This window comes from Canis aureus, chromosome 18, assembly GCF_053574225.1.
Source record: "Canis aureus isolate CA01 chromosome 18, VMU_Caureus_v.1.0, whole genome shotgun sequence".
NCBI lineage: Eukaryota > Metazoa > Chordata > Mammalia > Carnivora > Canidae > Canis > Canis aureus.
The window spans coordinates 15802214-15827381 of record NC_135628.1 but is presented as its reverse complement, the minus strand read 5'-3'; the positions used below and the strand labels follow the sequence as shown (position 1 = coordinate 15827381).

The 25168-nt window shown below is 39.4% G+C and overlaps 1 protein-coding gene and 1 pseudogene across 16 annotated transcripts in view; one reads left to right on the top strand and one right to left on the bottom strand.

Annotated features, from left to right (window-relative positions):
* BBS9 (Bardet-Biedl syndrome 9) overlaps positions 1–25168 on the top strand; it is a 431432-nt gene that overhangs the window by 3351 nt on the left and 402913 nt on the right. For 11 of the 16 annotated variants that reach the window (XR_013356572.1, XM_077856234.1, XM_077856231.1 and 8 more), the window contains 2 exons: positions 14750–14870; positions 24094–24244. Coding sequence is in view for 13 of the 16 variants with exons in the window: in XM_077856234.1 (XP_077712360.1) it covers positions 14759–14870; positions 24094–24244 (263 nt within the window). In the remaining 3 variants the exon portion in view is untranslated. Of the gene's footprint in view, positions 1–14749; positions 14871–24093; positions 24245–25168 lie in introns of those variants that run through there. The other 5 variants (XM_077856239.1, XM_077856238.1, XM_077856243.1 and 2 more) reach the window with 3 other exon arrangements.
* On the bottom strand, positions 3443–3986 carry LOC144288275 (ATP synthase peripheral stalk subunit d, mitochondrial pseudogene; annotated as a pseudogene).

The following is a 25168-nucleotide window of genomic DNA, read 5'->3' as shown; positions in this document are numbered from 1 at the left end:
GATGTGAGCTGAAGTCAAGATCTGACGCTTAACCAACTGAGTCCCCCAGGCGCCCTCACATATTCTTTCTGCAGGATTCTTGGGGTTATTTTTGTTACAGCAGTTCTAGTCCTCCTTCCTCATTGTAGGACGAGGCCAATGAGGTGTTAAAACATCCATATCTTTTTTTTAAAATTTTTATTTATTTATGATAGTCACACACACACAGAGAGAGAGAGAGAGAGAGAGAGGCAGAGACATAGGCAGAGGGAGAAGCAGGCTCCATGCACCGGGAGCCCGACGTGGGATTCGATCCTGGGTCTCCAGGATCGCGCCCTGGGCCAAAGGCAGGCGCCAAACCGCTGCGCCACCCAGGGATCCCAACAGCCTTGTTTGAGATGCTTCTTCTACTACTTACTAGTTGTAACCATTTGGGTTTAGTTTTCATTTAAGATACAGACCTCATTGGCCTCGTCCTACAATATGGAAGGATGACTAGAAGAACCTCTCTGTATTCAGGGATACCTTAGTAATAGTACCTACATTTTACTTTGTAGTTCTGTTTTGAAGATTAAAATAGAGTACTTGCAAAGCACTTAGAACACTGCCTGGGACTTAGTAAATGATTAGTAATTGTTAGCTATTATTTTCCTGTCTAGCAAAGGGAGATGAGAGCCATTGGAAACCTGATTTTTGGTTCTTGTTTTTCACTTACTTAAAGGCAGAAAAATCACTGAGGACCTGGAAATCAACATTGAATGAATAGGGAATAAAATGCAAATCAATCATTGTTTCTTATTTTTATTCAAGGCAGTTAACTAAACCAAATAAAAAAATCAATTTATACATATTTAATTTTTTGTTAGCATACTTTTTGTTTTTGTAACAAAAATCCAGGTTTCAAAGCTGAAAAATGCTCCTTGTTTCTTAGTTTCTTTCTTCCTAACCTTCTAATAGGTGACTTTCTCTGCCCACTGCCTTAGTATTTTAAAAACCAAGATCTTTCTGAATTTTGAAAATGATTAGAATTTCATTTAAGACTTAATTTCTGGTTAATTTTTCTTTCTCCTGGTGGGGTGGGATGTCCTTCTAGGAGAAGAGATAGGATTTATTTTGCTAACCTATTTTTTTTTTTTTTTTGTTAAAGATTTTATTTATTTATTCATGAAAGAGAGAGAGAGAGAGGTGCAGAGACACAGGCAGGAGGAGAGAAGCAGGCTCCCTGCAGGGAGCCCCAGGGAGCCTGCTGTGGGACTCAATCCCAGGACTCCAGGATCCTGCCCTGAGAGGAAGGCAGATGCTCAACTGCTTAGCCACCCAGGCACCCCTATTTTGCTAACCTTCTAAATTCAATTTGCTAACGTTTTGTTCTGCTGGAGTAGCAAATGTGGCCGAAATACAGGAGTATTCAACTTTTTTAAAAAAGTGAAACTTTATTACTACTTGTTGTGACAAATTTTAAACATAAAAGCAGGGCAGCCCCGGTGGCTCGGCGGTTTTGTGCTGCCTTCAGCCCAGGGCCTGATCCTGGAGGCCCAGGATCGAGTCCCACATCGGGCTCCCTGCATAGAGCCTGATTTCCCTCTGCCTGTGTCTCTGCCTCTCTCTCTCTCTCTCTCTCTCTGTCTCTCATGAATAAATAAATAAAATCTTAAAAAAAAAAACAACTTTTTGCTTCAAAGAACACTAAGTGAAAAGATGAGAATGGGAGAAAGAATTACAAATCGTCTCTCTGATAAAAGACACATACCTGTAACATACAAAGAACTCTTATGACTCCATAATACACAGACAGAAACCCAATTTAAAAATGGGCAAAGGGGCAGCCCCGGTGGCTTAGTGGTTTAGCGCCACCTTCGGCCCAGGGCCTGATCCTAGAGACCCGGGATCGAGTCCCACATCGGGCTCCCTGCATGGAGCCTGCTTCTCCTTTTGCCTGTGTCTCTGCCTCTCTCTCTGTGTGTCTATCATGAATAAATAAAATCTTAAAAAAAAATTATTCTAAGAAAAAGAAGACAGTCACTAAACACCACATATTTTATGATTCCATTTATATAAAATGCGTAGAATACATCTCAAACTAAATATTGCATGTTAATGCTACTTAACTAAAAATAAATAAATAAGCAAACCAATAAATAAATAAATAAAATGTACAGAATAGGCAAATCCATTCAGATAGAAAGTAAATTAGTGGCTGCTTCAGTCCAGTGGGAAGGAAAGGACAGGAGAGTTATAGGTAAGGGGTGCAAGGTATCTTTTTAAGGTGATGCAAATATTCTATAATTGGCTGCACTTATGTATATACAAAAATAGCATTCAACTGTGCAAATTATATAGATGAATTACATATTATGTAAATTATATTTCAATAAATCTCTTATTTTTTTAAAAGAATAAATGGTGATGGACATATGAGGAGTCGTTTTACTATTCTTTATGCTTTTATGTTTGTTTTTAAGATTTTACTTATTCATGAGAGTCACAGAGAGAGAGAGAGAGAGAGAGGCAGAGACACAGGCAGAGGGAGAAGCAAGCTGGATCCCAGGTCTCCAGGATCACGCCCTGGGCTGAAGATGGCACTAAACTGCTGGGCCACCGGGGCTGCCCTGAAGCAAAAAGTTTTAAATTTTAGTGAAGTCTCTTTATTTTTTCTTTTGTTACTCATGTTTTTGTTGTCAGATTTAAGAATCTATCACGATATCTGATGTCATGAAGATTTGCTCTTTTCTTCTAAGAAGTAAAAAAAAAAAAAAGTTTTCTTCTAAGAAGTCTTCTAAGAATTTTGTAGTTTTAGCTATGCATTAGTAAATATAAAGGTCTTTGATCCATTTTTTTTTTTTTTAATTTTTAATTTATTTATGATAGTCACACAGAGAGAGAGGAAAGGCAGAGACATAGGCAGAGGGAGAAGCAGGCTCCATGCACCGGGAGCCCAACGTGGGATTCGATCCTGGGTCTCCAGGATCACGCCCCGGGCCAAAGGCAGGCGCTAAACCGCTGCGCCACCCAGGGATCCCTTTTTTTTTTTTTTTTTTTTATTTATTTTTTATTTTTTTTATTTTTATTTTTTTTTTTTATTTTTACTTTGATCCATTTTGATTTTTTTTTTTTTTTATGGTTTGAGGTAAGGGTACAACTTCATTCTTTTTTTTTTTTTTTTTAGAACTTCATTCTTTCTCATGTGGCTATCCAGTAGTACTAGAATCACTTGTTGCAACTTCTGATTGAATGGTCTTAGCATCTTTGTTGAAAGTCAGTTTACCATAGATGTATAAATTTATTTCTGGACTCTCCATTCCTTTCCATTTACCTATGTCTACCTTTTGGCCAGTACCATACTGTCCTGAATACTACTGCATAGTAGTTAGGTTTTGAAATGGGAAAATCCTCCAATTTTGTTCTTCTTTTTAAAGATTGTTTTGGCTATTATGAGTTGCTGGCATTTTTTTTCACATATCATTATTTTTAATGTCCAGCGCTTATAATATGAGGGCCAGGGCTTTCTCCTCAACTCAAGTTTATAAGTTTTCCATTGGCTTGTGAGGCCAGTAGGGATACTTCTTGTCTAATTTGGTTTCTGGGAAGACTTCATTCAGGTCCTCAATGGTCATCTGATCAAATGGAATTATGTTCTTCATCTTCTCCAGCTCTTTTACATATTCTTCAGTCCTGGCCTTTGAGAGAGACAAAAACTCAGCACCGCTTTTCACATCTTCTTTTTCCTCAGCATCCACCTGGACAGTGATTTTATCCTCTGGCATAGGAACCTTCAGGACATTAAACTACTTCTCAAAGTCATCTACCAAGCCAGCCTTTGCTACATTGGCCTTGTAGTAAGCCCAGTTGATAGCAGGTGATTTCTTAGGAAGAGTAGTGGCCAACCTGGAAGTAAGCATCTCATTCCAGGATTTCAGGGAGATGGCAATGGCCTTCTGGTTTTGGGGTATGATCTCCCCAAAAGCTACCCAATCAATGGTTTTTAGAGCAAGTTTTCACCCAGCCATCTTGAGATCCTTCACCGACCCTGGTGGCCCAGAGTCCACAGCTGCTGGCAATTTTTAAAAAAAGATTTATGTATTTGAGAGAGAGAGAGCAAGTGTGCACACACAGCAGAAGGAGGGGTAGAGGGAGAAAGAATCTTTAGCAGACTCCTGGCTGAGCATGGAGCCCCAGTGCAGGGCTCGATCTCATTACCCTGAGATCATGACCTGAGCTGAAATCAAGAGCCAGATGCTTAACCCACGGAGCCACCCAGGTGTCCTACTTGTTGGCAATTCTATATGAATTTCAGAATAAATTAGTCAATTTGTACAAAGAAGCTCTATGGGAATCCGATAAGGATTGCACTGAATCTGTAGATCACTTTGGGAAGTATTGCATCTTTTTTTAAAAAAAGATTTTATTTATTTATTTGAGAGAGAAGAGAGAGAGCAAGAGAGAGAGCATCAACAGGGGATGGGGGCAGAGGGAAAGGGAGAAGCAGATTCCCCGCTGAGCAGGGAGCCCGACCAGGGCTCAATTCTAGGACTCTGAGATCTTGACCTGAGTGGAAGGCAGATGCATAAAGGCACCCCAGGAAGTGTTGCATCTTAAAAATGCAATAATTCAAATGCATGGCTTCATATCCATGGATATAGGATGTTATCCTGTTTATTTAGATCTCTAATTCTTTTGACTGTATTTTATAGTTTTCAGAACATATATATGCTTTACACTTTATAAAATTTATTTCTAGGTATTTTATTCTTTTAGATGCTATTGTAAATGCAATTTTCTTTTGAGTTTCATTTTTTGGATTGTTCATTGCAAATGCATAGAAATGCAATTGTTTTTTGTATATTAGTATTTTTGTATCCTTCAACCTTACTTGTCTGTTAGTTCTAATGGTTTTTCACTGAATTTCTTAGGATGTTCTGTTTACCAGATCATGTCATCTGAGAGTAAAGATAGTTATACTTCTTCCTTTCCAGTCTAGGAGCCTTTTAGTTTTTTTTCTTAGCTAATTGCCTGACCTAAAACCTCTAGTACAATATTGCATAAAAGTGGTGAATTTGGACATCCTAGTCTTGTGTCTGCTCTTAGGGAGAAAGCATCTAGTCATTCATTGTTAAGTATGATATAAGCTATGGGTTTTGCATAGATGTCCTTTATCATTTTGAGGAAGCTCCCTTTTACTCCTAGTGTTTTGAGTGTTTTTATAATGGAAGAGTATTGGATTTTATTTTGTCAGATGCTTTTCCTGAGTTGAGATAATAAGGTGGTTTTAAATTTTTGTTTTATTGATATGGTGTAGTATTATAATTTGTTTTTGGATGTTAAACTAACCTTATATTCCTGGGATTAATTCTCCTTTGGTCATGGTGCCTAGTTCTTTTTATATCTTGCTTATTCATTTTTATAATGTTTTGCTGAGGATTTTGCATCTGTATTCATTAGAGATACTGGTCTGTAGTTTTCTTGTGTTTGCTTAGTTTTGGTATCAGTGTAACACTTGCCTTATAGTGTGAGTTGGGAAGTATTTCCTTTTATTTTTTTGGAATAGTTTGTGAAGAATTGGTACTAATTTTTTCACCATCTGGGCCTGGTCTATTTTTTGTGGGTAGGTTTTTAATTTAGACTTTTCTTTTCTTTTCTCTTCTCTTCTCTTCTCTTCTCTTCTCTTCTCTTCTCTTTTCTTTTCTTTTCTTTTTTCTTTCTTCATCAGAGAGAGAGAGTGAGAGAGAGAGAGAGAGAGAGAGAGAGGCAGAGACACAGGCAGAGGGAGTAGCAGGCTCCCTGTAGGAAGCCTAATGTGGGACTTGATCCTGGAACTCCGGGATCATGCCCTGGGCCAAAAGCAGATGCTCAACCGCTGAGCCACCCAGGCATCCCATCTTTTTTTTTTTTTTTTTTTTTTTTTTTTAAGAGTTTATTTATTTGAGAGAGAGAGCATGAGCAAGGGGGCGGGGGCAGAGGGCGAGGGAGAAGCAGGCTCCCTGCTGAGCAGAGAGCCCAATGCAGGGCTTGATCCCAGGACTTTGGGATCATGACCTGAGCTGAAGGCAGCCACTTAGTAGACTGAGCCACCCAGGCGCCCCTGATTTAGATTTTCTATTTTGTCTTTAGTCAGAAACAGATAGCTGGAAGCACGATGATGTCCTGCTCCTCCAGGGGAGGAGCTATGGGAGCTATGGGGAGAGAGGGTGATTCTATTCTTGGCTATACCTGTCTGGAGTGGACTTTCTATCTTGTTTGGAGCTATGAGTGAGGAGAGGAGGAGTGAGTATTGGTTTTTTAAATACTACAGATTCTTAATTTTCTTACTGAGTTTTAGTAGATTTTTTGTTTCTTATTTTTTTATATACTCTTAGGACAGTTTCCAGAGACTTTCAATGGTGATTTTAAAAAACAGTTTTCACCAGTTTTGCTGGGGAATGGGTCCATGGAGCTTCTCATGTGTCATTCCAAAAGTGGAATCCTGTGATATTTTAAATTTGAAATTGCATAGCATAGTGGTTATGGGAGACATACTTAGGTTATCAAGAAGATTTGGTCAGAGTTCCATCATGTATCAGAGTACTCTAGTGTTTATAAGACTTTTTAACACTAGGTTAAAAAGTTATTATTTACAAGCTTATTAGGAACACAACTTCTGTGTGCAAAGATAATTTAAAAAAAATATTTTATTTATTCACGAGAGACACAGAGAGAGAGAGAGAGGCAGAGACACTGGCAGAGGGAGAAGCAGGATCCATCCAAGGAACCCGACGCGGGACTGGATCCCGGGACTCCAGGATCACGCCCTGGGCCAAAGGGGGCGCTAAACCGCTGAGCCACCCAGGGGTCCCCGAGAAATTTTTTTAAAAAGATTTTATTTATTTGTTTGTGAGAGAGACAGAGCATGAACAGGAGCAGGGGGAGGGGCAGAGGACGAGGGAGAAGCAGACTCCCCACTCTACTGATTCATACTCTTTTCATTTTTTCTTCATTTTTCTTGATAAATTGCAGACAGTGGCAGTCAAACAAGAGAAGCTAGAGATCAGGGAGAGGAACAAGTTTCTGCCATTAGCTGTGTGACTCAGGGTAATCATATAGCTAACCTTTCTGGGCTTATCTTACAGAATGAGAGGGCTAGCTAATTATTAGGTACCTTCTAGCTGTTAATGTTAAAGTCTGGTTTTCAAGGTAACTGGTGGCACAGGTCCCAGGAAAGAGGAAGTGGGAAAGTAGAGCCATGCTATAAGAAAACATCGACTTTGGCTATCAGGTATCACTTCAGTTTGTGCTTTTTATACATTAAGGTGCATGTGAATCACCTGGGGATATTGTTTGTGGTGGAGCTGAGGTTTTGCATCATAAGCTGTTGGGTGATGCTGATGCTGGTCCATGGACTACACTTTGGGTAGTAAGTTGCTAAACAATGTAGGTAAGGAGGGCTTTCAGCAGCAGTGGAGGATGACTAACGAGAAACTGATAGAGCAGGAGAAACAAGAAGGAGCTAAATATGGCCTGTGTTATTTTGTCAATAGAAATAGATCTTAAATTTTATGATTGAAGTCCTTAAAAAATTAGTGCTTGATGACATTTCCATGTACAGGCAGTGTTGGAGAGTTAGTTTTTCATATTGGAGGTTTTTTTTTTTTTTTTAGCAAGATGAAAAATGTGCTCATTAACAAAGATTTTTGAAGCCATTTTCGCATAATAGCTATTTTTGCCTGATGCTGTCATATGTCATGTATCAAACTGCAGCTATGTCTTTCATGGTCACTTATCTAAGCACTTTGATTTTTAAATTTTATTTATTTATTCATGAGACACACACACACAGAATGAGAGAGAGAGAGAGAGGCAAAGATACAAGCAGAGGGAGAAGCCGGCTCCATGCAGGGAGCCCGACGTGGGACTCGATCTCGGGTCTCCAGGATCACGCCCTGGGCTGAAGGCGGCGCTAAACCGCTGAGCCACCCGGGCTGCCCTAAGCACTTTGATTTTTTATATATTATTTCAATAGTGTTGATGGAAAAAACTCTTCTCTGTGACTATTACTTGGGTGTTTAATATGTTCTCTAGGCAGATCCCATGAAGTTTTCTCTTCTGCCTACATGAGGGGAAAGAGACCCTTTGGGATGTTGAACAGGTCTTCCCTTCCTATTTTCTCTCCTTGAGACTCTTTTTGAACTGGCTGATGCAGAATGTGTACAAAGGATCTCATACTTGCTGGTTAGCCTATTGATTTCTATTTTTGGCTATGTCTCCAAATGGAGTTTTGACCTCAAGCCTTTTCATTTTTTTATGACATATCAGCAGCATTTCATAGAGCTGGCCACTCTCTTTTTCTAGATACTTTTTCATTTCCTTCCAGATGGCATACTCCTGGTTTTCCTTTGATCTCATTGGATGCCCCTGTTCAGTTCAGTTTTCTCTTCTTTTTTTTCCCCTGGTCTCTGACCCCAGAGCCTAGTTTTTCTGCCTTGGAAGTTTGTGTGTGATTCCTTTCAAGAACCACCAGCCCCACCCGCATTCCCCACTGCAGACTCATGCACCTTTTCCCTTTCTTTGTTATGCTTTTTATTTTCACTGTAATAAATTATAACCATGATGCTAACTATATGATGAGTGCAGTGAGTCCTCCAAGTGAGTCTTTAAGTGATATTGAATTTGGGTAATATTCTACTCTGGGCTGCAAGAGAATCATGTATCTTGATGTATCTTTATACTGGTAGTCTAATAGTATGGTGTATAACAACTTTCTAGATATATCTGGAGTATATAATGAGAATATATGGCACTTGCTAAGTACTGTTACTTCCCTCTCAAAAAAATCTGGTAAAAGTGTAATAAAGTGTTTATTACATTTTTTGTATACTTCCTGCCAGGCTTGACGTTTAGTCATCTGGCAATCTGTATAATTATATAATGCCATTAGTAATAATGAGTGATGCAGATGTTTTTCAGAAACTCTCCCACATATCTTAAAAATCATTATAAGCTTATTTACCTGCTATGTTTTTTCCCCATCACTTCTATCAACACTTTGCCTTTATCTAATTTCATTTTTAGTGGAAAGAGAGGCCTTGGATGGGGTTTTCTTTTTTCTATTTTTCCTGTTGTTTGTTTCTTTAAACTTGTCATCTGAAACAATATTATAAGCTCATAGAAATTGTAAAAGTAATGATTTCCGAATGGTAGCAGAACAATGATCAAATTACTAAATTGATATTAGTATAATACTACAACTAAACTATAAATCTTATTTAAAAAAATCTTATTTAGATTTCACTAGGTTTTACATTACATACACTTTTCTTCTTGTAATATAATTTGAAGAAATTAAAACTTATCCCATGAAACTACTACCAAAATCGGGGTATAGAACTTTTCCATCATCCCAAAGAAATGCCCTTCTAGTCCATTAAAGTGACTGCCCCCTGCCCCCCTTAGACTTGGTAACCACTGATCTGTTTTCTATCAGTTTAATTTTTTCATTTTAAAAATGTTATAGAAATGGAATTATTTAATATGTGATCTTTTGGGATTTTTTTTCACTTAGCATAATGTCCTTGAGATCCATCCAAGTTGTTGTTACTTCATTTTTTAAAAATTGCTGAGTTTTATTCTATGGTAAGGATGTACCATAGTCTGTTTATTTACAAGTTGGAAGACATTTGTTTCTTTCCTTCAGTGTAGGTTTTATTATCTTATTTTAAGATTTTATTTATTCATGAGAGACACAGAGAAAGAGGTAGAGACATAGGCAGAGGGAGAAGCAGGTTCCCTGTGGGGAGCCTAATGTGGGCCTTGATCTTGGGAAACCAGAATCACGACTTGAGCCAAAGGTACATTCTCAACCACTGAGCCACTCAGGTACACTGGGAGAGAGAATCTTTTTTTTTTTTTTTTTTTTAAGATTTTATTTATTTATTCATAGAGACACAGAGAGAGACAGAGACAGAGACAGAGAGAGACAGAGACACAGGCAGAGGGAGAAGCAGGCTCCATGCAGGGAGCCTGATGTGGGACTTGATCCAGGGTCTCCAGGATCACACCCTGGGCTGCAGGTGGCGCTAAACCGCTGCACCACTGGGACTGCCCTGGGAGAGAGAATCTTAAGCAGGTTGCATGCCCATCACGGAGCCTGACATGGGCCTTGATCTTACAACCCGAGATCATGATCTGAACTGAAATAAACAATCGGATGCTTAACTGACTGAACCACCCAGGAACCTTGGTAACATAATTTTAATTTTTTGAGGAATCACTATACAGTTTCCATTGTTGCACTCTTAGATTTTCACCAGCAGTGCACAAGGGTTCCAGTTACATCACATCCTTGCTGACACTTGTTATTTTCTGGTTTTTTTTTTGTTGTTTGTTTTTGTTTTTTTGTAGTAGCTGTCCTAGTGAGTGTGAATGGGATTTCATTGTGTTTGTGATTTGCATTTCCCTAATGATAGGTGATGTTGAACATGGTTTCATATGCTTTTTGGCCATTTGTATATCTTCTTTGGTGAAATGTCTGAGTCCTTTACCCATTAAATTTTTTTGCTGTTGACATGTATGAGTTCTTTATTCTGTATATTAACCTTTTTTTTTTCTTTTAAAGATTTTATTTATTTATTCATGAGAGATAGAGAGAGGCAGAGACACAGGCAGAGAGAGAAGCAGACTCCATGCAGGGAGCCCAGTGTGGAACTTGATCCTGGGTTTCCAGGATCAGATCCTGGACGGAAGGCAGGTGCCAAACCGATGAGCCACCCAGGAGTCCCAATATATTAACCCTTTGTTAGATATGTAATTTGCAGATATTTTCTAACATTCCGTAAGTTGCTTCTACTGCATTCTTATTTATTCCTCACAATATCATTCTTTATTTTATAGATGAGTAAGCTGAAGTATGTAGAGGTTCCGTAACTTTTAATAAACCTCCACTGGTTTCATGGTTTGTATGGAACCTGGATTCCTTTTTTTAATATATATTTTTTTTATTGGAGTTTGATTTGCCAACATAGAGTATAACACCCAGTGCTATCCCATCAAGTGCCCCCCTCTGTGCCTGTCACCCAGTCACCTCATCTCTCCTTCCCATCTCCCTTTCCACTACCCCTTGTTTGTTTCCCAGAGTTAGGAGTCTCTCATGTTTTGTCACCTTCTCTAATTTTTCCCACTCATTTTCTCTCCTTTTCCCTATAATCTCGTTCACTATTTTTTATATTCCCTGTATGAGTGAAACCATATGATGATTGTCCTCCTCTGATTGACTTATTTCAACTCAGTATAATACCCTCCAGTTCCATCCACGTTGAAGCATATGGTGGGTATTCGTCATTTCTAATGGCTGAGTAATATTCCACTGTATATATAGACCACGTCTTTATCTATTCATCTTTCGATGGACGCTAAGGCTCCTTCCACAGTTTGGCTATTGTGGACATTGTGGCTATAAACATTGGGATGCAGGTGTCTCGGTCTTCCACTGCATCTGTATCTTTGGGGTAAATCACCAGTAGTGTAATTGCTGGGTTGTAGGGCAGTTCTATTTTTAACTCTTTGAGGAACCTCCACACAGCTTTCCAGAGCGGCTGTCCCAGTTCACATTTCCACCAACAGTGCAAGAGGGTTCCCCTTTCTCTACATCCTCTCCAACATTTGTTGTTTCCTGTCTTGTTAATTTTCACCATTCTCATTGGTGTGAGGTGGGATCTCATTGTGGTTTTTTTTTTTTTTAAAGATTTTTATTTATTTATTCATAGAGACAGAGAGAGAGAGAGAGTGGCAGAGACACAGGCAGAGGGAGAAGCAGGCATCATACAGAGAGCCTGACGTGGGACTCGATCCAGGGTCTCCAGGATCACGCCCTGGGCTGCAGGCAGCGCTAAACTGCTGCGCCACCGGGGCTGCCCTCATTGTGGTTTTGATTTGTTTTTCCCTGATGGCAAGTGATGCAGAGCATGTGCTTGTTGGCCATGTGTATGTCTTCTTTGGTGAAATTTCTGTTCATGTCTTTTGCCCATTTCATGATTGGATTGTTTGTTTCTTTGCTGTTGAGTTTAATAAGTTCTTTATAGATCTTGGATACTAGCCCTTTATCTGATAGGTCATTCGCAAATATCTTCTCCCATTCTGTAGGTTGTCTTTTAGTTTTGTTGACTTTTCTTTTGCTGTGCAGAAGCTTTTTATCTTGATGAAGTCTCAATAGTTCATTTTTGCTTTTGTTTCCCTTGCCTTCAGAGATGTATCTTGCAAGACGTTGCTGTGGTCAAGGTCAAAAAGGGTGTTGCCTGTGTTCTCTAGGATTTTGATGGATTCTTGTCTCACATTTAGATCTTTAATCTGTTTTGAGTTTATCTTTGTGTCTGGTGTAAGAGAATGGCCTAGTTTCGTTCTTTTGCACTTAGCTGTTCAATTTTCCCAGCACCATTTATTGAAGAGACTGTCCTTTTTCCAGTGGATATTCTTTCTTCCTTTGTCGAATATTAGTTGACCATAGAGTTGAGGGTCCATTTCTGGGTTCTCTATTCTGTTTCATTGATCTGTGTGTCTGTGGTCAAATTCACACTGACCTCCTCCAGAGTCTGCACTTTTTGCCACCACATGATTCTCAACTAATTTCTTGGCCAACTTAATGAAAGCAGGTGGTCTTGCCTTCTGTGATTAGCCTATCTGGAAGGCTTTAAGAAGCAGATTGTTTTACATTTTTTTAAGTGTGTAGTTGATCCTCATTATTTGCAGATTCTGTATTTGTGAATTTACCTGTTTGCTAAGATTTATTTGTAATACCCAAATCAATAGTCATGGTGCTTTTGGGTCATTCATGGTCATGCACAGAGTGGCAAAAATTTTGAGTCACTTGACGCACATGTTCTCAGCAGGTATCAACCACAGTAACTTTTTGCTTTCTTGTTTCGGTTCTTACACTACAAACGAATAACCTTTTTATGATCTACTTCGTGCCATGTTTTCCACAAATCTGTGGTTTGGATTAATTTGTTTGTTTTGATTTTTGTTACTTAAAAAGGTCCCCAAATGTAGTGCTGAAGAGCTATCTAATGTTCCTAAATGTGAGAAGGTTGCTGTATACCTTATAGAAGTATCAGATAAGCTTCCTTCAAGTATGAGTCATAGTATTGTTGACTCCTGAACTGAATGTTAGTGAATCAACAATTTATTAAATAAAGTATCTTTAGACAAAGACACACAAAAAGCAAAATGAAGTATTGATTGGTTCATGAAAATATTGTGACTAGGGGCTCACAGGAGCCTTTCTATTTCCCCTAGGAGCAGTAGTTCAGTATTTGCTAATTCAGTGTTTGCTCCAACCTTATAGAATGGGATGTCTTTTTTTTTTTTTTTAAATAGATTTTATGTATTTGAGAGAGAGCAGGAGTGAGAGATCACAGAGGGAGAAGAGGGAGAAACAGACTTGCTGCTGAGCAGGGAGCCCGATGCAGGTCTGGATCCCAGTACCCTGAGATCATGACCTGAGCTGAAGGCAGGCACTTAAATGACTGAGTTACCCAGGAGTCCCTAGAATGGAATGTCTTTGAATAAGGAAATTTGAGTGCATTTCCTAACTATTATTTAAATCAGTGTAACATGCAAGAAAGGCTCATTTATGTTGGGTATATGCACCTTCATAGAATCCCAGGGTATGTGATGTTTGTGTATAATTCAAGAGGTCCAGTGGACCTTCACATTTACCATTATCAGTAACTCAGTGGTAGATCTGGCTGGTATATCCTCATTCTACAGAGGAATCAAAGCAGAGAGAATTTTATGGGTTATCGGAATCGTAAATGCACCTACACTCAGTTTTCCGAGTTCTTTTTTGGTGTGAATTTCCCTCATCTATTTTGCCTTTATGCAGTTATAATGGGGAAAGCGTGTGAATGCTTTTCGAGTACCTATAATGTACCAGTTCTAGTGTTAGTCATTTGATCTCATTTGCTCTTCTTAGCAATTCATTGTGACAAGGGATGCTATTGTCTTTCTAATGACCAAAATGAAGGAAAATTAGGTATTTTGCTAAGGAATTAATAAATCTTTTTTTTTTAATTTTTATTTATTTATGAGTCATAGAGAGAGAGAGAGAGAGAGAGAGGCAGAGACATAGGCAGAGGGAGAAGCAGGCTCCATGCACCGGGAGCCCGACGTGGGATTCGATCCCGGGTCTCCAGGATCACGCCCTGGGCCAAAGGCAGGCGCTAAACTGCTGCGCCACCCAGGGATGCCCTGCTAAGGAATTATATACTAACTAGTGCTGTTAGAATTTGAATCTTGATCCTTTAAAGAATATTTTTTTTGTTACTTTGTGTTATTGTTTACCAAATGTACCAGAAGAGAGAATTGGCCCATAATTTATGTATAATTTTTCAGACTGTCCAATGGCATTGCAAAATGTCTATTTATGTTTTCAGCTGTTTGGATTTGGTTTGGATTTGTGGTTTCACATATTTCTGCAAAACATAAAAATATTCAAGGGACCCCTGGGTGGCTCAGTGGTTGAGCGTCTGCCTTCTGTCCAGGGCATGATTCTGGAGTTCGGGAATTGAGTCCCACATTGGGCTTCCTGCATGGAGCCTGCTTCTCTCTCTGCTTGTGTCTCTGCCTCTCTCTCTTTCTCTGTGTCTTTCATGAATAAATTAATAAAATCTTTAAAAAAAAATTTAACTTTTAAATTCAGAAATGTTTCTCTTAACATTGTTCACGTTTAATTTACTATGCCTTAAGAGATAATTCATAAATGGTGTGAGGTACATTTTTACTATAAATAAATGCTTTCTTTTTATAGTGAACGAAAATGTCTTTATTTAAAGCCCGTGATTGGTGGTCTACTGTTCTGGGAGAGAAAGAAGAATTTGATCAAGGCTGTTTGTGTTTGGCTGATGTTGACAATACTGGAAATGGACAAGGTAAGGAATTTATGACCATGCATCTTGAAGCAAAGCTTTACAGACATAAAATAAAAATATCTTCATTTGTTAAAGTGTACTTATATACTTAAAGTGTATTTATAGGGATCCCTGGGTGGCGCAGCGGTTTAGCGCCTGCCTTTGGCCCAGGGCACGATCCTGGAGACCCGGGATCGAGTCCCACGTTGGGCTCCCGGTGCATGGAGCCTGCTTCTCCCTCTGCCTATGTCTCTGCCTCTCTCTCTCTCTGTGTGACTATCATAAATAAATAAAAATTAAAAAAAAAAGTGTATTTATAGAACTTAAGTGAACTGTCATAAATATGCCCTAATTTTGAAGGCAGTTTTCCTTATAATACTTAGGTAGCATAGTTCTTCTGTTTTGCAGTTTTCTGGTTTGTGTTGATTCTGTCATATGATTTGGAACTGGAAAAATATAACAAGGCAACATATAATTTGTTTTCATTTGGTGCAAAATTTGTTTTCATTTTTTTGCAAAATTAAGTAGTGCTACTAAAATATTTTTAACTTTGAAGGTTTCAAGGAAAATTATATTTTTAAAATATTTTGAATCTGAAAGCCATTAATCCAAGAATGGAAAAATTATTCCAGCCCTATTTGTTGGTAGAAAACAATTATTAAATCATTATTTTCATTTTCATATTATGATAATGGAAACAACATTCTGTCTTATTCTTTTTTTTTTTTCATTCTGTCTTATTCTTAAATCATTTGCTCCTCTTTGCATCTTCATATTTTTTGAAGTGGTCTCTAAAACATTTTAGTTCTGTATCATTGCTATTTGAAACCTGTACTTGTTTTTGATTATTTGTAGTCATGAGCTTTTTCTTTTCTTTTTTGTAATCCAGATAGTCATTGGCCTCTTAAAAAGAAAACTTAAGGGCAGCCCCACTGGCGCAGCGGTTTAGTGCTGTCTGCAGCCTGGGGTGTGATCCTGGAGACCCGGGGTTGAGTCCCATGTCGGGCTCCTGCATGGAGCCTGCTTCTCCCTCTGCCTGTGTCTCTACCTCTCTCCTATCTCTCTATCTCTGTGTCTCTATGAATAAGTAAATAAAATCTTTAAAAAAATAAGGAAAACTTAAAAAAATTTTTATTTAAAGATTTTTAAAAAAATTATTTATTTATTTATGATAGTCACACAGAGAGAGAGAGGCAGAGACATAGGCAGAGGGAGAAGCAGGCTCCATGCACTGGGAGCCCGACGTGGGATTCGATCCCGGGTCTCCAGGATCACGCCCTGGGCCAAAGGCAGACGCTAAACCGCTGTGCCACCCAGGGATCCCCTTTATTTAAAGATTTTATTTATTTATTCATGAGAGACACACAGAGAGGGGGCAGAGACACAGGCAGAGGGAGAAGCAGGCTCCATGCAGGGAGCATGATGTGGGACTCAATCCTGGGACTCCAGGATCACGCCCTGGGCCGAAGGCAGGCGCTAAACCACTGAGCTACCCAGGGATCCCAAAATAAAACTTAAAATCATTCTTTCATTAAAGTCTATAAATATTGTCCCCTTATATTTTCTTTATTTTATTTTTCTTGTGTATAACAAAAACACTAGAATCTTGGGGGCAAGGTAAAAAGTAGAATCTTGGGGGTAAAAAAATTATATTGGCAAAGAAGAATGGGAGGTACTAACCTATAGTGAGCACCTATGTTGTTTCTAAGGAAAATCTGGGCCCTGCCCTTCCACTGATAGGAGATGAGAAGGTCTCCTCAGAGGGTGTCCTAAAAGGTTCCTCAAAGATTATCAACCTTGTCTCCTGCCTCTTTGTTAAAACTTAGGATTCCTTTATTATTTGGCAACACAGAATACTCAGACTACAAAAATATATGCCAAAGAGAACAATTTCAAATCCATTTATGCCCAAACTGATTGGAAACCATCCTGTCTAAATGGCTTACTGTTCACTTACATTTCTGTTAGAGGTCTTCACTGAGGTGCCAGCTGTGGGTTACCAGTTAACCAGTTTGCTTCCTCCCAATATATGACCAGTTGTGAGAAGCTTCCTCTATTTTCCTTTTTTTTTTTAAATATTTTATTTATTTATTCATAGACACAGAGAGAGAGGGGCAGAGACACAGACAGAGGGAGAAGCAGGCTCCACGCAGGGAGTCTGATGTGGGACTCGATCCTCCGTCTCCAGGATCACACCCCAGGCTGCAGGCGGCGCCAAACCGCTGCACCACCAGGGCTGCCCGCTTCCTCTATTTTCCCAAGGATACTATACAAAAATCATTTCATGTGTGTCCCACATAGAAAAAAAATCACCTATCATTATTTCTCAAAGTTTGGACCACCAGCATCATCATATTCTGGGGTGATTATTACATATGAAGATTTTCTATCTCAGATATATAAGCTCCTATAAAGTCATATTTCCTGGAAGCAGGTGGATTGGAAGGGGGCTTAGGTATCTGCATTTTTGACAAGCTCCAAAGTTGAATGGTGATACACCACAGTTTAAGAATAATTCTCATTGATTTTATAGAACGGAGGGTCAATGGGAGCATTTTGGGACATGCTTTATTTGAGATAGGGATGTCTAGTAGGCAGAATAGAGGTAGTGTTTTCTATTTTTTAGAGAGAGAGTGCATATGGAGTGGGAGGGGCAGGGAGAGAGGGAGAGACTTAAGCAGGCTCTGTGCCTAATGCAGAGCCCACCATGGGGCTCTGTTTCATGACCCTGAACTCTACTTGAGCCAAAATCAAGAGTCAGACACTTAACTGACTGAGCCATCCAGGCCCCAGTGGTATTGATTTTGAAGTGAGTCATATGCTGGTTGTATTTGAAGCCCTGAGAATGTATGAAAATGCACAGGGAAAGTAGGTGGACTAAGAGGGAAAGAACTTTAGACTATAACCTGAAGAAGCATTAAAGGGGGAGGTTTGGGAAGGGTAGTCAGTAATAGATTCTGAGAAGAGCAGGCAAAGAGGCAGGAGAACCAGTTGGGCTGGTACCCAACTTTAGTAATATAAAGACTGAAGTTTCTATGCTGTTTAGTAACAGGTTGTTCATTAGTATCCTCAATGACAGTGGATGAATGGGCACAATGGTAACAAAATCTAGATTTGCAGTGAGTGAAGGAATGGGAGGTGGGGAAGACTGAGTGTTTATGGCCCTTTAATAAACTTATCTGTGAAGATAAGAAGAGAGGATGATGACTAGGGGCAATGTAGGGTGAAGAGAAATGGGAAAAATTCAATGTATAGCATAGAAGATATAATAAAGCGGGGTTGGAGTGCTTGACTTGCTTGGTTGGTGGAGCATGTTACTCTTGCTCCCAGGGTTGTAGATTCAAGCCCCTTGTGGGGTGTAGAGATTATTTAAAAATAAAATCTTAAAAAACATAGAGCAGGGATTCAGAGAAGACAGAGATGGGATCAGGTGTGCAGATGGAAGGTGTGAGAACTTTTTTTTCCCCATAGCAGAAGGCAAGAGGGTAAGAATGGCTACAGATGAAGAGAAATTTGGAGGTCAAGTTGAGTCAATAATGATCTCTACTTTCTTTGGAGTGATCAGAGAGTGAAAAGATGGTATTAAGTGTCTTGAAATCATTTTAGGCAAAACCAACTTGATACATAGAAGGATTCCTTATTAATTTTAAGATCCCAGTTGGAATTAGACACCATGCATTTAAAGTGGTACTTATTTTCCTGTTCTTTCCTGTCTCTCTCTCTCTTTTTTTTTTTTAAGATTTTATTTATTTATTCGTTTGAGACATAGAGAGAGAGAAGCAGAGACACAGGCAGAGGGAGAAGCAGCTTCATGCAGGGAGCCCGACGTGGGTCTCCAGGATCAGACCCTCGGCTGAAAGCGGCTCTAAACTGCTGAGCCACCTGGGCTGTCCTTTCCTGTTCTTCTCAATTCAAGATTCAGATTTGTGGGAGAGATAGAGTGGGGGTGAGTGGGAGAGTCTGAGTGGTCCAGTTTAGATTCCATGCCAACTTGTGGCCTGGAGTGAGAGTTTACTACAAGAATTCTGAGTAGAAAATACATAAAGCTGACTGAGAAATAGCTACTATGTTTATCTTTTAGTTACTCAGCATTTATACCTCACATGGGGCAACTGTCCCTTGTACAACTGCACAAGCATGTGTTCTTACCCATCTATAGTGGGAGAGAAAAGAGTGTGCACCTACTGCTTCAGAGCCAGAGGGAGCCCTGGCTCTGCAAGTCCAGGATCTTCAGGTGACAGTGCTTTTTCCTTTGTCATTTAGTCATGATCATGTTCCAATAATCTGTTGCTTCTGGACTAAGTGGTATGTACAATCAGTGTTCAAAGTTACATAGTTGAGGAAGAGAAGGAAAAATTTAGAAATTAAGATGGAGGAGTAGAAAAAAATTGTAACTTAAATCATATGGGGGGGACCCTCTGTTTTTTTTTTCTTTTTCTTTTTTTTTTTTTTTTAAGATTTTATTTATTTATTCATGACAGACACAGAGAGAGAAAGAGGCAGAGACACAGGCAGAGGGAGAAGCAGGCTCCATGCAGGGAGCCCAATGTGGGACTCGATCCCAGGTCTCCAGGATCACACCCTGGGCTGAAGGCGGCGCTAAACCGCTGAACCACCGGGGCTGCCCTGATACCTTCTGTTTTATATCTGGTCACTGGGCTGTGTAACTATGCTACTTACTTTTTTTTTTTTTTTTTCTCTTTGATTAGGGTTCTTGATCTTGAGTGGAGATGGAGGGACCAGAGAATTGGTCTAGGCCTTTATTCCTGAGGAACCTAGAATATTAGTGCTTGGCTAAAGAGGATTATAGTAGTTTCTTTCTTTTTTTTTTTTTTTTTAAGATTTTATTTATTTATTCATGAGACAGAGAGAGAAAGAGAGGCAGAGACACAGGCAGAGGGAGAAACAGGTTTCATGCAGGGAGCCCAATGTGGGACTCGATCCTGGGTCTCTAGGATCAGGCTCTGGGTCGAAAGTAGCGCTAAACCGCTGAGCCACCTGGGCTGCCCAGGACTATAGTAGTTTCATTTACTACTGATCCAGACAATTTTAGGGAAGAGTTAGAGATTCCTTGGTTTCACTCTTATTTCTTTCAACCTCATTTGACTCTTATGAAATGATGATGAGGTAGTCCTGGTTTCTGCAGATTGGATTGTGGCAGTACATTTAAAGATATATGCCTATTCCTGTCCAGTGAAGGCAAACTGTTTGTTGGTCTCTGTGTATTAGGAAAAAATAAATTATTAAGATCTAGAACTGTATTCAAGCAAATGGGTTGTATTAGTTGACTCCAAGAAAGACAAGATGTGGGATAATAGAAGAATTTGGGGTTACCCTTTAAGTTATACTGATCAATGCTAACTCTATAAGACCCATTAAACTTCAATATTGACAGATTTGGTTATTAAACAGGGATGTGGTAAAGATCACCACATATGCATATTGAAGCTTTTTAGCATCGAATTTTGAAAAGTACCCCAAATCAGGTCTCGCAGCGGTATGTGGGTAATTGGGCAGGCTCCATGTCCAGGATGTCCCAACATGGGGCTTGAACTCACGACCTGGAGATCAAGACCTGATTCTGAGACCAAGAGCTGGATGCTTAACCAGCTGAACCAGCCCAGTGCCCCCGGTCATGGTATTGATACTGATTTTCTCTGTTGGGGAGATAGAGTTCCATTAGCTTCCATATAGCTCTCCCCATATAATATTCCTCATGTACATGTTAGGGAACCAAAAGGATGTTCGACCATTTTCTGTGAAAATACATTTCCTTTCAACTCTCAGAAACTGGGTGAGAAATCATAGGCTGGGTTTTCTTTCCTACTGGGTGAACGAAATAAAAAATTTAGAGCAACAGTAGTGTATATCTAGACTTCCAGAATTAGTAACTCAGAGTCAATATTCAGAATTCTCACAAGGTTTGGCCATTTCCCTTTCCTTAGTGCACCTAGAAAAATGACTGTTGATCCTGTAGGGAAGGATCTAAGGAAAATTTATATTGGGTATGTGTGGTGTTACAGCAACATCTGTACGTTATGTAGTCTTTAATCAAGGGGTTCTGAGTCTAAATTGACTTCAGTGTGGAAATGGATGAGATGCCATGACTGTCTATGTGGTGGCTTGAATTAGTCTTCTTTTTCATTGACCTGGAATATTATTGGTTATAGATTTCGAAAAAGGCTTGAGTTTGATAAACACATTATAGGACCTTCTTACAATTGAATACTACTCAGTAATAAAAAAATAAATAACACTGAGACAAAAAATAGTCTTAATGAGTTGCCTGATAATTTTATTCCTGAGGATCCCATTAATCATAGCTTGAAATCTGTGAGAATTAGACTGTTACCTGAGATCTGGTAACTATAAAAGTCCTGCTATTTTAATACTTGTACATACACATTTAGATTCTAGGGGTTAAATTGTTGCCATGTGGACTTCATCATCCTGGCTTTATTTTATCTCTGAAGATAGGGCTGCGTTGAAGTTGAATCTTGGTTATTTATTTGTTTTTAAGCTGTTTTTTTAAAAAAGGTTTTATTTATTTATTCATGAGAGACACAGAGAAACACACATACACACACAGAGGCAGAAACACAGGCAGAGGGAGAGGCAGGCTCCCCACGATGAGCATGATGCAGGACTCGGTCCCAGGACTCCAGAATCACGACCTGAGCCAAAGGCAGATGCTCAACCAGTGAGCCACCCAGGCATAATAAGTCTTGGTTATTCAGTGAGTGAAATAGGGATTAGGGCATGGGATGCATAGGAAGTTCAGTGGGGAGTGTTTTAGAAAAGTTTGGAGGTTTATGTATATCCGAACCTTCTAGACTTTGCCAGTAATCTCATTATATAGCATTGTAATCCCATTCTTTGTGATGAATGTCTTTACTTTTATGTAAGAAACCTGGAGAGACTGTGAACTCATTTGTTACTGTAATTTAAAACCTACAGAATCAGTCCCTGAATTAGATTTTTAGTAGTTAAGCCTCACTGATGTAAGAAGAAAGAAATTCTTTCTGCAGAGTCCCAAGGATCCTGAGTTTTATTCTTTACCCTGAGATGGGAATTTTATGGTTTAAACCTATCCTTCTCTTATTTTGAATTACCCAATGCCCTTAGGAAAGCCATCTTATTATATGGTTTGGCATTCCTCCTTCCTGTTCAGTTGGCCTGGGGCAGCAGCTGTCCAGTTGGCCGGGGGCAGCAGCTGTCCAGTCCACCAGAGTGTCACCTGTAGTGGGCACAGAGTCCCAGATACCTGGGGGTATTAACATGATTAACCATTCTGTCACTGTGTACGATGTTATTTAACCCTGCCTAGAGTGTTACTGCTTTGTGTCCCAACTCAGCTCAAGAACCAGTTTCCAAATATCCTTGCAGGAATTGGTACCTACAGTTTATTCTTTGTTGCCAATTTCTTTATGAATTTTTTGGTCACAAGTTACAGGAAACAACTATGATAAATATAAATAAAAGAGGAATTGGAGCGAGAGTGACATAGATCTCCCAAATGCAGGAAGAGTTGAATTGACCAAGCCTCAGTGGAGGATGGGAAGAGCATGGCTCCAGAGATGGTATAGAACTGTGGGGGGCTGCCATTAGTTCATCTGGCAGCAGATTCCTGATGTCTCTATTCAGAGTTTAAATTCCCAGGATAGTACCTCTCTCATAGGGTTATTATGAGGATTTAATAAGTTATTACATAAAAGCTACATAGACCATTGCTTGGCACGTGATAAACTCTCAGTAAATAAGTATGTACTTTTAGGAAGTTTGAAAAAAGTCAACATTCTATACTAATACAACAATTTCAAAACTGACACTTAAAGTATTAGTTTTTTAGGGCTGTCATAAAAAAGTACCACAAACTGTGTGGCTTAAAGCAACAGAAATTTATTCTTTGACAGTTTTTAGAGGCTTAGAAGTCCAAAATCAAGGTGTTGACAGGCCTGTCCTACCCCTGAAACCTCTATGATCCCTATTTGCCTCTTCCAGCTTCTGGCAGTCCCAGGCATTCTTTGGTTTGTGGATGTATCACTCCAATCTCTGCCTCCATTACTACATGATCATCTTCTTGCATGTCTTCATTTTGCATTCTCCCTCTTGCTCCATCCCCACCATGCTTTCTTTCTTTTTTTTTTAAGGCTTTATTTTATTTTTAAAAAGATTTTATTTATTCATGAGAGAGACACACACACACACACAACAGAGGCCTGAGACATAGGCAGAGGAAGAAGCAGGCTCCCTGCAGGGAGCCCGATGTGGGACTCGATCCTGGAACTCTGGGATCATGCCCTGAGCTAAAGGCAGACACTCAACCGCTGAGCCACCCAGGGGTCCCTATTTATTTATTTTAGAGGGTGGGAGGCAGAGAGAGAGAGAGTGAGCATGTGCACAGAGAGGAGGGACAGAGGGAGAGGCAGAGAAAGTCTCAAGTGGACTCTACACTGAGTATGGAGCCTGACGCAAGGATGGAACCTATTACCCTGAGATCATGACTTGAGCTGAAACCAAGAGTTGTCAACCGACTGCACCACCCAGGTGCCCTCCTACTTTCTCTACTTATAAGAGAGCCTTATTGGACATCTAATTGAATGTGACCTCAACTTAACTTGCTTACATCTGTGAAGACCCTGTTTTCAAATAAAGTCACGGGGATTGGGGGTTAGGATTTCAACATCTTTTTGAGGGAGATACAATTCAACCCACAACACCTATCTTACCATTTCCCCGTCTTGCGTCCAAGTACAGACATTATTAATCAGAGCATTCTATCTAGTGAGGCCTCAGAATTCTTTTTTATTTTTTATTTTTTATTTTTTTATTTTTATTTTTTTTAGAATTCTTTTTAATACAATGATCTTGATAGCTATAGAGTTGACACTCTGATGAAATCAGTTTACAATCTTATACTAACTAGTCTTTTGTAAAAGGATTTGCTTTGACTGAGTTAAATTAGAACTACTGACACCAAAGGAAGGCTTAGGAAAAATACATAATGTGTTAGTATGCTTGAATATTGGTCATATACAAAAAGTTGTTTTTGAAAAGCTATGTTATTAAAATAAATTCATTTTATTTATATCATATGCTGGCAGATTGGCCTTTATATATGGAACAAGACTCAATTCTTTTAATTTTTAAGTTTCTCTTTTAGACATTAGAAAGTTTATTTCCAAAGAAATTTTGTTGCTAATGTTTGTTTCTTCTTATGTCTTTTATAAACATCTCTCTACAGATAAAATAATTGTGGGTAGCTTTATGGGATACCTAAGAATCTTTAACCCCCATCCTGTAAAAACAGGAGATGGAGCTCAAGCTGAAGATTTGCTTCTAGAAGTGCATCTACGAGATCCAATATTGCAAGTGGAAGTAGGGAAGTTTGTTTCGTAAGTACAGCTCACTAATTCTAATATTTTATCTTATTTGGAGTATGTCATTCCTTGACTGTTGTCATTTTTATGGATTCTTTTTTTCTTTTCTTTTTAATTAATTAAATTAATGTAAATTAATTTCATTTGCTTATTTAAGTTCGATTTGCCAACAATACCCAGTGATCATCCCATCAAGTGCCCTTCTCAGTGCTATTTTTATGGATTCTTAAATGAAAAAAAGATTATCCATGAGTGAAGTATGTTTTCTGGATATTGTTACCTGGGTATTCCCCCCTTTATTAAAAAAGATTTTTAATTTATTCATGAGAGACAGAGAGAGAGGCAAAGACATAGGCAGAGGGAGAAGCAGGCTCCCTGTGGGGAACCCAATGCAGGACTCAATCCTTGGACCCTGGGATCATGACCTGAGCCTAAGGCAGCACTCAACCACTGAGCCACCCAGATGCCCCCTGGGTGTTCCCATGTACTGAACATTTTTTTTTTGAACATTTTTTATATGGAAACCTGCACATTTAAGAGAATAATTTAGGACTTTTTAAAAAGGTTTTATTTATTTACTTATTCATGAGAGACAGAGAGAGAGAGAGAGAGAGAGAGGCAGAGACATAGGCAGAGGGAGAAACAGGCTCCATGCAGGGAGCCTGATGTGGGACTCCATCCTGGAACTCCAGGATCACGCCCTGAGTCAAAGGCAGGAGCTAAACTGCTGAGTGAAAGTCAAAGGCAGGGGGATCCCTGGGTGGCGCAGCAGTTAAGCGCCTGCCTTTGGCCCAGGGCGTGATCCTGGAGACCCGGGATCGAATCCCACGTCGGGCTCCCGGTACATGGAGCCTGCTTCTCCCTCTGCCTGTGTCTCTGCCTCTCTCTCTCTCACTGTGTGCCTATCATAAAAAAAAAAAAAAAAAAAAAAAAAAGTCA